Below are 16,458 nucleotides of genomic sequence, written 5' to 3'. Positions count from 1 at the left end.
GCACAAGTTCAGGCCCTTTGACCCACCATATCTGTGCCAAACCAGTCTCATCTGCTTGTACCTGATCCACGTATCAAGTTCCTGTTCATGTCTCTGTTTAAATGCTTCTTAAATGCTGTTATTGTATCTGCTTCTACCATATACCTTTGCAGCATGATCTAGGCACCTACCACTATCTGTGCAAGAAAATGTCCTTGCATATCTCCTTTAAACGTTTCCCTTCTCACCTTAAACCTATGCTCCTTGTCTTTGACGTTTTCACCCGAGAAAAAGACTCTGACCATCCACTCTAACAATGCCTCTTCATAATTTTATATACTTCTATTAAGTCCCTCAGCTTTATTAAGTTTAAATCGGAGATAGATTTTTTTTTGAAATCCCCCACATCATTGTATTGTTCATCTCAAATATAACATGGCCACATATGTAGATTTCCTCTTTAATGTTGAACTTCTTCAGGAAATTTGTCACAGCGTCTTTATTATCCAACATATTCTTGATCAGTTCATTTGCAGGCTTACTTGATACCTTAGTCAACGAATGCAGTTTAATGTTAATAAATGTGTGGTTATTCACTTTGGTGGCAAGAACAGGAAGGCAGATTACTATCTAAATGGAGTCAAGTTAGATAAAGGGGAAGTACAACGGTATCTAGGTGTTCTTGTACATCAGTCAATGAAAGCAAGCATGCAAGTACAGCAGGCAATGAAGAAAGCTAATGGTACGCTGGTCTTCCTAACAACAGGAATTGAGTATAGGAGTAAAGAGGTCCTTCTGCAGCTGTACAGTGCCCTGGTGAGACTGCATCTGGAGGATTGTGCGCAGTTTTGGTCTCCAAATTTGAGGAAGGAAATTCTGGCTATTGAGGGAGTGCAGCGTAGATTCACAAGGTCAATCCCCGAAATGGTGGGACTATCATATGTTGAAAGATTAGAGCGACTGGGCTTGTATACACTTGAGTTTAGAAGGATGAGAGGGGATCTGATTGAGACAAATAAGATTATTAAAGGATTGGACACTCTGGAGGCAGGAAGCATGTTTCTGCTGATGGGTGAGTCCAGAACCAGAGGACACAGTTTAAAAATAAGGGGTAGGCCATTTAGAACAGAGTTGAGGAGAGTGGTGGATATATGGAATACTCTGCCCCAGAAGGCAGTGGAGGCCAAGTCTCTGGGTACTTTCAAGAAAGAGATAGATAGAGCTCTTAAAGATAGTGGAATCAAGGGTTATGGGGATAAGGCAGGAACAGATAGTGATTGTGGATGATCAGCCATGATCATAATGAATGGTGGTGCTGGCTTGAAGGGCCGGATGGCCTACTCCTGCACCTATTGTCTATTAACAGTCGAGAATCTACAAATGGCAAGTTACTTTGTTACATTAGATTTCATTTTTGTTGGATTCACTACAGATACAAGTCACAGAACATTTACCATTCATTCTAATCTCAAACTTTGGCTGAAAAGAATTCTAAATGTAACTGTGTAAAGGTCCTAATCATAACGTACTTTTTATAAAGATTGTTTGGTTCTCCTTATTCTTCTAAACAAATTTTAGTTGACTGTTCTTTCTTCTTAAAATATGTAAATCGTTCGGTTTGTTTCAAGTTAACAGTGCCAAATTTAACTTGAGCAACTATCAGGGAAACACCCACAAACTAAGGAGCAGAAGTCTGACTTGAGAACCTACTTTGCCTTCAATACAGATGAATACAACAATAGAGCATTTTACTAATATCTATGCACTAAAAATACTCACTTCCCTTCTTCATCATTCTTCTGCACTGCTTCACGAAGCGCATGTGTGAATTGAAGCCTATAAACCAGCAAAGGAAAATAACAGCTAGTTACTCAAATATGTTTTTTTTCCTTTTTGATTACCAAAGCTGAAAGATGGGCAACTGAACATTGGGATCCTTCTACCTGTACAATGCGGTCCACATTGTGTTATAATGAGGTGTTCTCAAAAGCACCAAGCTAGAATGTTCAAGTAAACAAAAAGTGAAGACAATTGTCTCAAGTAATGTGAATATACTTGTACAATCAATGAGAGAGGGTGGATGCAAGCTTTGAAAAAATGATTTTTACTCCTTGCCTCAATCTTTGTTAGAGATAGGATGTTCTGAATTCGAGTAACACCAGCAGCAACTGACTTTTTGTAACAACTTCAGGAATTCTTCTAGGTAGTGAATAACTATATGAGATGATGGTACTGGGACAGTCTTGGTGTCTTCAACATCATCAACCTATTCAGCTTTCTGGATGTCTTTAGGGTTTGGATTGGACAATATTCAGCATCTACCATCATCTTGATGGTAGATTCTGAATATTGTCCAATCCAAACCCTAAAGACATCTTGATGGTAGATTCTTGGGAGTCAATATTCAATTATGTATCGATACAGCCTACATACTAGTTGGCTAGTACAGTTCTACTGTCAAATAAACTCTCGTTTTCACTTCTCCAATGAACTTTGAAATCCTCCACATCATTGCTGTTGTTTATCGCAAATATAACATGGCCACATATGTAGATTTCTCTTTAATGTCGAACTTCTTCAGGAAACCTGTCACAGCGTCTTTATTATCCAACATACTCTTGATCAGTTTTCTTAAATTTGAAGGCACATATGATACCTTAGTCAATGATTGAAATTTTGACATTATGCAATGTGTGACTAAGTTTTCTGGAATGGATGGGTAATGTGGTTGTCCTGCAGCAAAAACCCAACTTTCATAGTTTATTCTGTTGGAGATGTTTATAAATTTGACATGATTCAAGGTGAGGTTAACCTTTGGTAATGACAATATCATCTAGGGCTTTGGCACTGCACAAGTAACAGCATGACAGGGACTTTAGACTTACAGGATGGAAGCATGGTTTGGCAAGTTTTAAATATGACAAATGGAGGCAGCTTGTGTAGATCAATTTTGTGGCAACAATGAAAGAAACACTTCTTTACTTCAGTCAGAAATGATCACTGGCAAGGTCAGCATTTGTTTCCCATCCAAATTACTCTTGAACGGAGTGTATTTCACACCATTTCAGAGGCCAGTTAAGAGTGAAATGCAGTATTAATAGGCTAAAGTTAGAGAAGGAAAAGGATGGAAGATTTCCTTTTCTAAAAGACATTTGTAAATCAGATTTTTTTTTCCAGCAATCCATGATAGTTTCAATAATGGTGGCCAGGAACCAACTTTCAATTTCACATTTACATTCCATCAGATATCATAGTGGGATTTGAACACATGCTCACAGCATTAGACTGAGTCTTCTGATTACTACTCCAGTGACATTATCATTTTGTAAATGACTTGAGTTGTCTGCAAACTTATTCTTCTCTTTGAAAATGCCATGTCAGGTCTTGAATCGTGGTAACATTTACTGGCTCCAAACTTCACAATGTCACTGCATTTCCACTCATTTGGAAGCAAAATGTCTTTCCCTCCGTTCAAATAATGACCAGAAATGGTACACCTTCACTTCTCTACTGGGTGAATCACAAGTACATAGCCTTGAGAGATGTGCTCTCAGCATGGAGCCTTCTTTATTGTTTGGCCAACTTCAGCAAACTCCATTGTCACTCTTAGTTTCTCTTCCTCTTTGAAGTCATCCATGAAGCTTTGGTTTACTGATCCCAATTTTTTTGGGAATCAGATGCTTATGGAGCACTTTTCAATCTGGTTGATTTTCAGTCATAGTGATGTTGAGAGATTTTCTTTTCAATGTTTCAACACTCTTGATTTTTCATTGATCATTATATTGGTACAAGTGCAAATTTGACCAGTAATGACACAAAGTAAGATGACACCTTAAATAGTCACAAAGCTACCTTCATCAACTACTTTTAAATCATTTATGGAGCATTTATATTCCAAAGTTCTACAATTAATTCTGAAATGATAAATGTACATTAAAATTCACACTATTAAAATGTCAGAAAAACTCATCTCGTTCACTTTATAGAAGTAAACTACCGTCTTTACCTGGTCCTGCCTACATGTGACTCCAGACCCACAGCAATGCAGTTGACACTTAACTGCCCTTCGGGCACTTAGGGATGGACAATAAACACTGTCCTGGCCAGTGATTCCCACATTTCATGAATGAATAAAATAAAAAGTTGCATTTCATGATGTCCCAGACTTTATTCACAGCATTCCAAAGTAATTCCTTTATTAAAATTTTCCAAGACATACAGGGATGATGCTCATCAATGTGGATTATTCTATTTTTTTCAGTTACTTGGCAGATTGATTCATCCACCTTAAGGCAAACATATCTGAGATTATAATTTACATGTTTAAGAGGAAGCTGAATATCTTAATTAAAAGCCTAATACAAAAGGAGGGTGAATTAGTATTGGAAAATGTCTTTGGCCCACCTTGGAGATTCCAAGGACTCTGGCATGAATGAGAAAAATCAAGACAATCAAACACCATGTATCAGCCGCCACTACCTTTCCAATCTCAAAGGAGTTAATGGAACATAGAACATGGGACATTACAGCGCAATATAGGCCCTTCGGCCTTCGATGTTGCGCTGAATTGTGGAACCAATCTGAAGCCCACCTAACCTACACTATTCCATTTTCATCCATATGCTTATCCAATGACCAGTTAAATGCCCTTAAGGTTGGCGAGTGTACTATTGTTGCAGACAGGGCGTTCCACACCCCTACTACTCTCTGAGTAAAGAAACTACCTCTACATCTGTGTTATATCTATCACCCCAATTTAAAGCTATGTCCCCTCATGCTAGCCATTACCATCTGAAGAAAAAGGCTCTCACTGTCCATCTTATCTAAACCTCGGATTATCTTACATGTCTCAATTAAGTCACCTCTCAACCTTCTCTCTAACAAAAACAGCTTCAAGTCCCTCAGCCTTTCCTCATAAGACCTTCCCTCCATACCAGGCAACATCCTAGTAAATCTCCTATGAACCCTTTCCAAAGCTTACACATCCCTCATATAATGCAGTGACCAGAACTGTATGCAATACTCCAAATGTGGCCACACCCAAGTTTTGTACAGCTGCAGCATGACCCCGTGTCTCCAAAACTCAATCCCTCTATCAATAAAAGCTAACACATGTACGCCTTCTTAACAACACTATCAACCTGGGTGGCAACTTTCAGGGATCTATGTACTTGGACACCGAGATCTCTCTGCTCATCTACACTACCAAGAATCTTACCATTAGCCTTTTATTCCTGTTGCTCCTTCCAAAGTGAATAACCTCACACTTTTCCACATTAAACTCCATTTGCCGCCTCTCAGCCCAGCTCTGCAGCTAATCAATGTCCCTCTGTAACCTGCAACATCCTTCGGCACTATTCACAACTCCACCAACCTTAGTGTCATCCGCAAATTTACTAACCCATCCCTCTATATCGTGATCCAGGTCAATTATAAAAATGACAGTGGCCTCAAAACAGATCCTTGAGGTACACCACTCGTAACTGAACTACAGGATGGTCATTTCCCATCAAACACCACCCATCTGCTTTCTTTCAGCTGAAATTTTGTTTAGATTTGGAATGACATCACAAACAAAGTGAAGTAACCAGAGCAAAAATGAAACCAGATTTTTTCGCACCTGTGAAGGGCCATTGTTTTGTGCTGGAAAGATATTGAAACATCTTCTAATTCCTTTTCAAGCGCTTGAATCCTGCAAAAGAGGTAAAAGAAAATAATTATTTCATTAATATTCCATCAATAACTTAAAAGGTATCTTGCCCTTTTTGATAACAAAAGTAATTGTGTAATGTGAGAGGTGAAAGATTTTTTCCCCATAAAGATTGGAAATTGAATCAACATACACTTCTTTCAGGTTGTCTTCTGATATAGCCTCAGTATTGGTTTCAGCACCTGATAATAAAACATAGATACCAGTTAATGTTGAAATTTAAAGTGCGTTAACATTTGTGTGCACAGAGAGAGAGTTATGAGATTTACATCACTGATGACTCAAGTTGCCAAGGGGTCTATACAAGGTTTTCCAGAAAAATGGATACCCAATAAACATAATCTGCTGATTCCTCAGAAACAAACCCAAACAAGCTGACACAACTCAACCAAAAACTATAGCCATATTTCCTTACATCAAAGACATATCAGAAATGAATTCCAGACTACTCAGACCACTTGGCATCATGGTAGCCCACAAGCCTACCAACACACGTAAACAGCAACTAATGAAACTAAAGGATCCATTAGATACTACCAGCAAAACTAACGTAATTTACAAGATACCATGCAAGAATTGTAAAAGAACACCACATCGGACAAACAAGCAGGAAACTTGCTAGCAGGATACATGAACACCAACTAGTCACCAAAAGACATGACCCACTATCACTAATTTCCATACATACAGACAAAGAAGGACACTACTTTGACTGGGACAACACATACCCTAGGACAGGCGAAACATAGACACTGTTATGAAGATGTGGGTGTACTTTAAGAGAGTTAAAAGCAGCAGAACTACCAGACACAGCACCAAGTGTTCTCAAGAAGGCAACAATGTAACACCTGCTCAAACAACTCAATTAGCTTGTTGCCTGGAGACAAAAACAAATTTGAATTCGGCCAATCTGTTTAAATTACATCCTGAAAAATATCAAACTCCAATCCAGTTTGAATTTAGCATATTGACAATCTTAAAAGCCAATGACACAACCAATGCTTTGGGGGTATAAGACCGGGGAAAATTAAACAGTTGAGAGGAGTGCTGACAAGCTCAGCATGTAAATAGACTGCCTGAAAATAACTCTCTTAAAAGTACCTTTTTGATCAGTAACCTGTGACACAGAAATTCCTAAGAAGAAGAAAAGAAGACACAGGAAGATCTGAATCGAAGCACGAAAGCTGCCAGGTTTTGAGTTAAGAAGCCTTGTTTTGTAAATCTTAATTGGGAGTTTTATCAGAATAGTATTATAGAAGGAAAGGTAAAAGATAGGTTAGAGGAAGAAATTGTAAATAGTGATTAGTTAATTATTCTCTGTTTTACTTTAAATAAAGTTATTAATTTTTTCTTTAAATAATTCTTGGCCACTCGTATTTTTACAGATTACTGCACAGGATAAATCTTTTCTGTGTTTTAAATTTAGCAGGAGGGTTTACCTCGTGTCGTAACAACACGCACGAGAATTCTTAGAGCTATGGCATTCTAACAAGAACTCCATCAATAAATACATTGATTGAGATCCTTCCCTTGAAAAAACGAACCGGAAATGACAACACCCACCTTAAGAAACCAGGACCTATAAATAGAGAGGTGGGACATACCACCAGCGCTTCACCGAAGACTCTCACTGATGATGTTACCTATTATGGTGATGAAACGTCTGAAAACAAATCTTCCAGCTCAGTGAGCTAACTTTCATACTTAGGATTGGTTAATTCTTAGAAAAGAAAACAATTGCAGGTCTCCTGGAATAACCAGGTGAGTGGGACTAGGCAGATTGTTCTTACAGAAAGCTGGTGAAGAAATACCAGGCCAAATGGCCTCTTTCTACATTGTAATCATTTTATGACTGAGACCAATTATCGAATCTGTTTTCCCAGATTGTCATTCGATAAATCAACTTGAATCTGGGATTTTTCTAGTTTTTACGGCTCAATTTCACATTAAAGCAAACTCTTTATGGCGAGAACTGCTTGGGTAGCCCAAAATAACTTGGGAGTGAATTAATGGTTTCTCTTACTAATGTTATTTTTCAACGTTAGACGATCAAATATGGCCCATATGAGGAAATAAACCAACTTGTTGAAAGCATTATTCTATTATATTTCAAACACTGCATTTAAGACAAAGAAAGGACATTTACATTATTGAGCCCTCAAGCCGAGGTGTACCTAAATGACATATACAATTCATAAGCATTACAACCTTTTACCCGAGTCTCCAGTTCCACTGTTTGTTGGACTACTTGGTCCTTTAACCTAAAAAGAGAAAAAAACAGAAACTATAAGAATAGCAAATATTTTCTGTTCTTTGTACCAGAGTGACACAGGATAGGGAAGGAGATGCATGGAACCACAGTTGGTGGTTATTTTAATCAACTTGATAGGACATGCATCCAGGATAGGTGCAGCTTGAACCAGACTTTCTGGCACAGAGGTAGGGGCACTACTACTGCTCCACAACTACCCTGAGGCAGAATGATAAGGAAGAGATAAAGTACGTTTTTCTCTCCTTTTGGATATCATGTTTATGGTGAAATAGGAAACACCTGAGGCCACTGCCATGAAATCATTGTCTTACGTAGGTAATCTCTCCTCGGATCATAAATGAAGTATTGCCCATTTCAAACACTGCCTTAACCAATTTCTCCTTGCTTGCAAATTTGGCTCACTGCAGTTTCTTCTTTAAGCATAGAGTATGAAAAACACAATTACCTCAGACGCTAAAGCAATTCATATCTAAATTCAGCAAGGACTGGACATTCTCCAAGCTTGAACTGACAAATGCGAAGTGACATTCATACCACACAATACCATGCAATGATCATCTCCAGCAAAATAAATCTAACCCAATAATTACTCCACAGCATTCAAATAACATAATATCACTGATTTCCCCACTACCATAAGAAATAGGAACAGGAGTAGGCCATCTGGCCCATTGGGTGACTCTGCCATTCAATAAGGTCATGCCTGATCTTTTCGTGGACTCAGCTCCTCTTACCCGCCCATTCACCATAACTATTAATTTCTTTACTGTTCAAAAATCTATCTTTGCCTTAAAAATATTCAATGAGGTAGCCTCAATTGCTTCACTGGGCAGGGAATTCCACAGAAACACAGCCCTTTGGGTGAAGAAGATCGTCCTTAACTCAATCCCTAAACCTGTTCCCCCTTATTTTGTGGCTATGCCCCCTTGTTCTAGTTGCACTCACCAGTGCAAGCAACCTCGCTGCTTCTGTCCTATCTTTTCCCTTCACAATTTTATATGTTTCTGTAAGACCCCCCCAATATTGTTCAAATTCTAATGAGTATAGTCCCAGTCTACTTAATCTGTCCTCATAAACCAACCCTCTCAATCAATCTCACAAACCTCCTCTGCAACCCTCCAGTGCCAATACATCCTTTCTCAAGTAAGGAGACCAAAACTGTACACAGTATTATAGATGTGGCCTCAGCAGCACCCTATAAAGCTCCATCCCTCTAGCAATGAAGGACAAGGGCAGCAGACATATGGGAACACCACCATCTTCAAGTTCCCCTACAAGCCTCCCACAATCTGACTTGGAAATATATCACCATTGCTTCACTGTCATTGGGTCAAAATCCTGGAATTCTCTCCCTAATGACATTGTGGGTCAACCACCACCTTTTCCAGGTCAGTTAGGGATGGGCAATATATGCTGGCCAGCCAGCTATCCCCACATCCTACAAATGAATACTTTTTTTAAAAAAAGCCTGCTGCATTTTTTTCTCCATTTAAACAATAATCCATTTTGCCATTATTCATACCAAAATGGATGGCCTCACATTTACCAACAATGTATTCCATCTGCCAGACCCTTGCCCTATCTATAGCGCTCTACAGACTTTCTGTGTCATCTGCAAACTTTGACACTCTACACTTGGTCCCCAACTTTAAATCATCTATGTAAATTGTAAACAATTGCAGTTCCAACACTGATCCCGGAGACACACCACTAGCCACTGATCGCCAACCAGAAAATAACTCATTTATCTCTACTCTTTGCTTTCTGTTAGTTAACTAATCTTCTATCCATGCTAATACATTACCCTTAACACTGCACAGATTTATCTTATGCAGCAGCTTTTTGTGTGGCACCTTGTTGAATGCCTTCTGACATCCATCGGTTCTCTGTCGTCCACTGCGCTCATAACATCCTCAAAGAATTCCAGTAAATTAGTTAAACATGACCTGCGTTTCATAAACCAAGCTGTGTTTGCCGGATTGGACAATTCCAACCAGATGTCTCACTAGTTCTTCCTTGATTATAGCTTCAAGCATTATTCCCACTATAGAAATTAAGCTAATGGGCCTATAGTTATCCATATTTTGTCTACCGCCTTTTTTTTTAAAGTCTTCTCATCTTTATTAAAGTAGCCTTCTATCAGCTTTCAACACAGTGCTTTGGTTTTATGTTCCTTTAAATAAATAATTGACATGAGATCACTTCCTTTTGGATTGAAATTTTGCTTCATAGTCGGGTTGGAGCAGCCCAGGGCAGTTTTCATCAGTTTCTGGAGTGCAGTGTTTCAGGATTGTGGGCCTGATTACATCGATGTCACGTCCTAAATGGTCCAACATGGTTGGGATAATGGTTGGAGGGGCATCAAAGTCCAGCAGGAAATATCTGAAATAAACAAAATACAAATAAACTCAGAAAAATAACCTTTTATTTCTAGTGACTACAAATACGGCGATAAAAATTCTTTCCATGATATTTCTCTCTTCACCCATAATCATTTAATTTTGAACTTTTGAATCCACTTTTTTTATACCAGTTTGCTGGAAACAGGATAGGTACCAGGAGGATTGGCAAAATGGCATATTGAATTTAAATTTCACCATCTGCTGTGGCAGGATTTGAACCTGGGATCTCTGGATGAGCAGTGCAGTGATAATATCATTAGGCTATCGCCATAATGATGATGGAAGATGTCAGGGAAGGACCTTATCTCCTTCTCAGCACCATATGTTACCAGTGGTAGAACATTAGCAATGGCCTCGTGAACCAGGCAACCAATTACGATCCACCGTCCCATCTGTGAGCATTTTACGGGCATTCATAGGAGCTATCACTGCACAGAGAGACTGACAAATAGGCCATGTCTTTGTTCACGGGAGGGAAGAGGGGGGAGATGCGGGTGCGTGTGTGTGTGTGCGTGTGTTGAATGCCTTCTGACATCCATCGGTTCTCTGTCGTCCACTGCGCTCATAACATCCTCAAAGAATTCCAGTAAATTAGTTAAACATGACCTGCGTTTCATAAACCAAGCTGTGTTTGCCGGATTGGACAATTTCTATCCAGATGTCTCACTAGTTCTTCCTTGATTATAGCTTCAAGCATTATTCCCACTACAGAAATTAAGCTAATGGGCCTATAGTTATCCATATTTTGTCTACCGCCTTTTTAAACAGTGGTGTGACATTTGCTATTTCCAACCTGTCAGAACTGCCACAGAGTCCAGTGAATTTTGGTAAATTACCACAAGTGCATTTGCTATTTCCCCTGCCATCTCTTTTAGTACTCTGGGAATCATTCCATCAGGGCCAGGGGACTTGTCTACCTTTAACCCCATTAATTTGTCCAACACTTCCTCTTTAATGATAACGATCATTTCTAGGTCCTCAACTACCATAGCCTCCTTGTCATCAATTATTGGCATATTATTTGTGTCTTCCACTGTGAACACCAACACAAAAATACATGTTCAACACCTCAGCCACTTCCTCATTTCCCATTTTTAAAAATCCCTCTTCTCATTGTCTAAAAGGACTAATGTTTACCTTAGCCACTTTTTTTTTGTTTTAAACCTTTGGAGAACCTTTTGCTATCTGTTTTTATATTCTGAGCTAGTTTACTCTCATATACATCTTAACTTTCTTTATAGCTTTTCTTGTGGCTTTCTGTCAATCTTTTAAGATTTCCCAATCTTCTAATTTTCAACAAATCTTTGCCACTTTGTATGCATTACTTTCAATTTATTACCCTCCTTTATTTCCTTACTTATCCATGGCTAATTATCCTTTCTCCTACAGTCCTTCCTTTTCACTGTTATATATTTTTACTGAGCGCTGTGGAAAATCACTTTGGAATCCTCCACTGTTCCTCAAATTGTCCCACCATGTAATCTTTGCTCCCAGTCTACCTTAGCTAACTCCACCCTCATCCCATTGTAGTCTCCTTTGTTTAAGCACAAGACACTAGTATTGGATTTTATCTGATCACCCTCCATCTGTATTTTAACTTCAACCATACTGTGGGAGGATCCCTGACGATGAGATCATGAATTACTCCTGTCTCATTACACAGGACCAGAACTAGGATAACTTTCTCCCTTGTCGGTTCTATTACATACTGTTCAAGGAAACTATCGTGGATGCATTCTATGAACTCGTCGTCTAGACTGCCTTGACTAACCTGGTTTGACCAACCAATATATAGTTTGAAATCCCCCATGATAATTGCTTACCATTTTTACATGCATCAGTTATTTCTTTGCTTATTGTCCACTCCGTGACGTTATTATTTGGAGTCATTATGCCCGTTAGTGAGTTTTACCCTTTATTATTTCTAATTTCCATCCACATTGATTCAACCTTTCTCTCCAAGGACCTATATCATCTCTCACTACTGCCCTGATATCATCACTAAAAATCAGAGCTACACCACCTCCCTTTCTTTCCTGACTGTCCTTCTGAATAGTCTGATATCCCTGGATATTTAATTCCCAGTCGTGACCACCTTGCAACTATGTCTCTAATGGCCTCTAAAACATACCCATTTGGAATGATTTGCGCCATCAACTGATTTATCTTGTTTCAAATGTTGCAAGCATTAAGATAAAATACCCTTATGTTGGTTTATATGCTTTTGTTTTTTAATGCTAACACCTCCACCAGGAGAACTTTTGTTTTTAAACATTCTCATTTTTTTTTCTGTCACTACGTGGTTTCCACTCATGTTAGTGCTGCACTGCTCAACTGCTTCTTGCTTTTTATTTACTATCTTGATTCTCTTTTTCCTTAAGCGCTCACTCTAGCTAACTCAGAGCCTCCCCTTAGGTTCCCATCCCCCCAACATCCTAGAAAGGACCATTAACCAGAAAATGAACTAAACCTATACAAATACTGTTGCTACAAAAATAGTCAGACACTAGGAATCTGCAGCAAGCAATTCACTCTTGACTCCCTAAACTTCTGTCCATTTACAAGGCACATGTCAGGAATGTGATGAAATACTCCCACTTGTGTGGATGAGTGCACCTCCAACAGCATTAAAGAAGTTTTATACAACCCAGAACAAAGCAGTCGACTTGATTGGCACCACATTTAGAAAATTCAGTGACAGCATTCACCACCTATAAAATACACCGCAAAAATTCACCAAGGCTTCTTAGACAGCATTTTCCTAACCAATGGGACAAAGGCAGGAGATACATGGGTACACCTCCACCTTCAAGTTCCCAAGCCAGTCAGCATCTGGACTTGGAAATATATTGACATCCCCCCCTCACCTTTGGCAGCATTGTGGGCTTATCTGCACCAAAAGATTGCAGTGGGTCAAGAGACAGCTGAGCTCCAACTTCTCATGGGGATGGGTGAAAATGCTGGCCCAGTCAACAATGCCCTTATCCCATGAATGAATAATAAGAAAATTAACCCTGTTCTATGTGAATGAATTTTACATTTTACCAAGTTTTATTGAAGTCATGATCAAAATTAGCTAAAATAGAAATACTGCATAAGACATTAAGTTGAAGTTAGAACTGAAGGAAATGAAAATGTTTCCATTAACCAGCAAAACAAGGTGCTACAGTAGATTTTTCCCCACCAAACCCTGGATGGTGCCTCTCTCTGTATTTTATCCACTTACACAATAGTGCCTACCAGTAATCAGAATTAGACAGTTGTTTACTTAGCAAAGGTGTTCTTCAATTTCTTTGAAGATAACTTCAGTATAACGAAGCCTGACATAAATCTTAATTTATAGCTGACAATCTTTACCACATCATTTGTATGCCCAAATTTAGATTAGAAACTGATGTGTCATGCCATAATTATACTTTATCAAACGGACATATTTCCCTAAAAAAAAACACATTAGATTTTTAAGTTGGATAGGCACAGTTTCTTAATACTTCCAAGGAAAATGCACCTTGATATAATAAAATAAGCCATCTGCATGCAAAACTGATATTGTTTCCACATTAGAAGGTTTAACAGTCAGAAAGAGTGCTTGAAATGGTTTCATGTAATTGGTAAAATATTCAAATTGGAGAATTTTCTTTTAAATGTAGCAAGTTACGATACTTTTGGAAAGCAGTACATAAAGTTGTAGGAGAAGCAGATTTGACATAAACTTTCAAAATGGAACTGGTATGCATAGAAAGGAATAAAATTTGTAGAGATGTAGAGAGACCAAAGAAGTGAGATGAATTAGACAGCAATTTCAAACATAAGAATTTTGGACCAAAGTTCACTTTCTATGCCAAACGATTTAATGAACACAAGTTAGGAAAAGTTCAAATGAAACTTTCAAGTTGGAATTTACCAGGAAATGAAATTAAGTTCTAAAATGTAAATTCCAAAATATTTTCAAAATATATTTCCTGAACATAAAATTTTCATTATTATTATTCTAATGACTTCATAGCAAAAGTATATTCTAATATTTTTACAATGAAAAAATGTTGTAGAAAATTAACCATACTATACATACATGCACAGCTATTACTCACCACATGAGGTGTAAAATGGAATTCATTCCAACAGGATGTTTTTGATCAACTGCTGGTGCTACATGGAAGTTGTCAAGTGCTAACTGTCCAAGTTTCATGCAGGAAGAACCAAGCTCCTGAAGAACTTGTGTGTCTGCTTCAGAACTGATTAAAGAGAGAACAAATATCACAAGATTGAAAACCAAGAATATGAAATTTTTAAGAATGCAGAGTGAATCACAATCAGTTTTTGTGGAAACTGAGCATTTCCTAATTAGGAGGATAGAAGAAAAGGTAGTGAGCTACCATTCTACAAATTCTAAAAGTCATGCAATTGCTGGATATGTGAAATAGAAGATGCTTGTGTAGAAGCATGCACTGACAACAGTGTTGAAGGGTATTACTCATCAGATATTCACCAAAAAAAAACTGGAGACAAGGAGACTGTGGTGTCCTGAACATAACATCAGCTGCTTCATTAATAGCATTCCCTCCATCAGAAGGTCAGAAATGGTGATGTTTGCAGTGTTCAGTACCACTGATGTCACTTCAGGTGCTGAACTATCACATGCCAAATGTGGCAGGACCTGGACATATTTACGTTTGGGTGTTAAGTGACTGATAACATGTGCCACACAGGTGCTCTGAAGAGAAAATCTAAACATCTCCCCTTGACATTCAATGGCATTACCATCATTTACTATTCCACCACCAACATCCTAGAAGGTTAACCTTGTCCAAAAATACTTTCTCTATTAACTGTATGTTAGATGCTGGTAATTTTGTGATGTATAAGCCAGCTCTGGCCTCTCCAAAGCCTGTTCACCATCGACAAGTTAACATTTTGAACACAACAGAATGTTCTCCACTTGTTGGATGAGTGCATCTGCAAAAATACCACAAAGAACCAAGCTTATTGCAAACCTCATTTACTATCTTAAACACATTCTCTCTCTGTCACTGACATACAGTGTACCATCTACAAAATGCACTGCTGCAAATTGTCAAACCTCCTTTGACGGCCCCTCTAAATCAGTAACCTCTACCGGCTAGAAGATCAAGGGCAGTAGACTCATGGCAACAACTCAGTCCACAAGCTTCCCTCCAAGCCACACACCATCTTGATTTGGAACAACACTGTTGTTCCTTCACTATTAGAACATAGAACAGTACAGCACAGAACAGGCCCTTCAGCCCACGATGTTGTGCCGACCATTGATCCTCATGTGAAGTAAACTTAATGTACAAATTCTCAAATTTCTGTGACCATATGCATGTCCAGCAGTCTCTTAAATATCCTATGCCTCTCATTATCTTGTACACCTCAATTAGGTCCCCTCTCTTCCTTCTTTTTTCCAATGAAAAAAGTCCGAGCTCAGTCAACCTCTCTTCGTAAGACAAGCCCTCCATTCCAGGCAGCATCCTGGTAAACCTCTTCTGAACCCTCTCCAAAGCATGCACATCTTTTCTATAATAGGACGACCAGAACTGGACACAGTATTCCAAGTGCGGTCTAACCAACGTTTTGTAGAGCTGTAACAAGATCTCACGGCTCTTAAACTCAATCCCCCTGTTAATGAAAGCCAAAACACCATATGCTTCCTTAACAACCCTGTCCACCTGGGTGGCAATCTTAAGGGATCTATGTACCTGCACACCAAGATCCCGCTGTTCCTCTACACTGCCAAGAATCCTGTCTTTAATCCTGTACTCAATTTCAAGTTCGACCTTCCAAAATGCATCACCTCACATTTATCCAGGTATTGCTGGTAAAAACACAGTAACTTTCTTCTGAACAACAAATGAGATACATACCTACAGGCCATATTGTTTGCAGGGTATAAAAGGCACTTATGTCATCTTCTCAAGATAATGAGGGATGGGTAGCCTCAGTGTCATTTCTCAAGGTAATTGGGGTTGGGTAGCTAACGCAGACCTAGTCAGTGACATTCATGTATGAATCAAAAATCCTCTGATGCAGAAACCATCACAGCCACAGCCAACACCAAAGCAGGAATTTATCCT

General features: G+C 38.7%; 1 protein-coding gene across 2 annotated transcripts in view; it reads right to left on the bottom strand.

The window, feature by feature from the left end:
• The window catches only part of cenph (centromere protein H), a 79,197-nt gene that overhangs the window by 8,694 nt on the left and 54,045 nt on the right, over positions 1-16,458 (bottom strand). For both annotated transcript variants that reach the window (XM_043706588.1, XM_043706597.1), the window contains exons 2-6: positions 14,455-14,598; positions 7,898-7,950; positions 5,823-5,871; positions 5,600-5,671; positions 1,759-1,815 (exon numbers count right to left, since the gene is read on the bottom strand). In XM_043706588.1, coding sequence (XP_043562523.1) covers positions 1,759-1,815; positions 5,600-5,671; positions 5,823-5,871; positions 7,898-7,950; positions 14,455-14,598 — 375 coding nt within the window. The remainder of the gene's footprint in view (positions 1-1,758; positions 1,816-5,599; positions 5,672-5,822; positions 5,872-7,897; positions 7,951-14,454; positions 14,599-16,458) is intronic.

The sequence above is a fragment of the Chiloscyllium plagiosum genome, chromosome 2 (assembly GCF_004010195.1).
Source record: "Chiloscyllium plagiosum isolate BGI_BamShark_2017 chromosome 2, ASM401019v2, whole genome shotgun sequence".
Lineage (NCBI taxonomy): Eukaryota > Metazoa > Chordata > Chondrichthyes > Orectolobiformes > Hemiscylliidae > Chiloscyllium > Chiloscyllium plagiosum.
The sequence above is the reverse complement of the archived record's forward strand: the minus strand, read 5'-3'. Positions and strand labels throughout refer to the sequence as shown.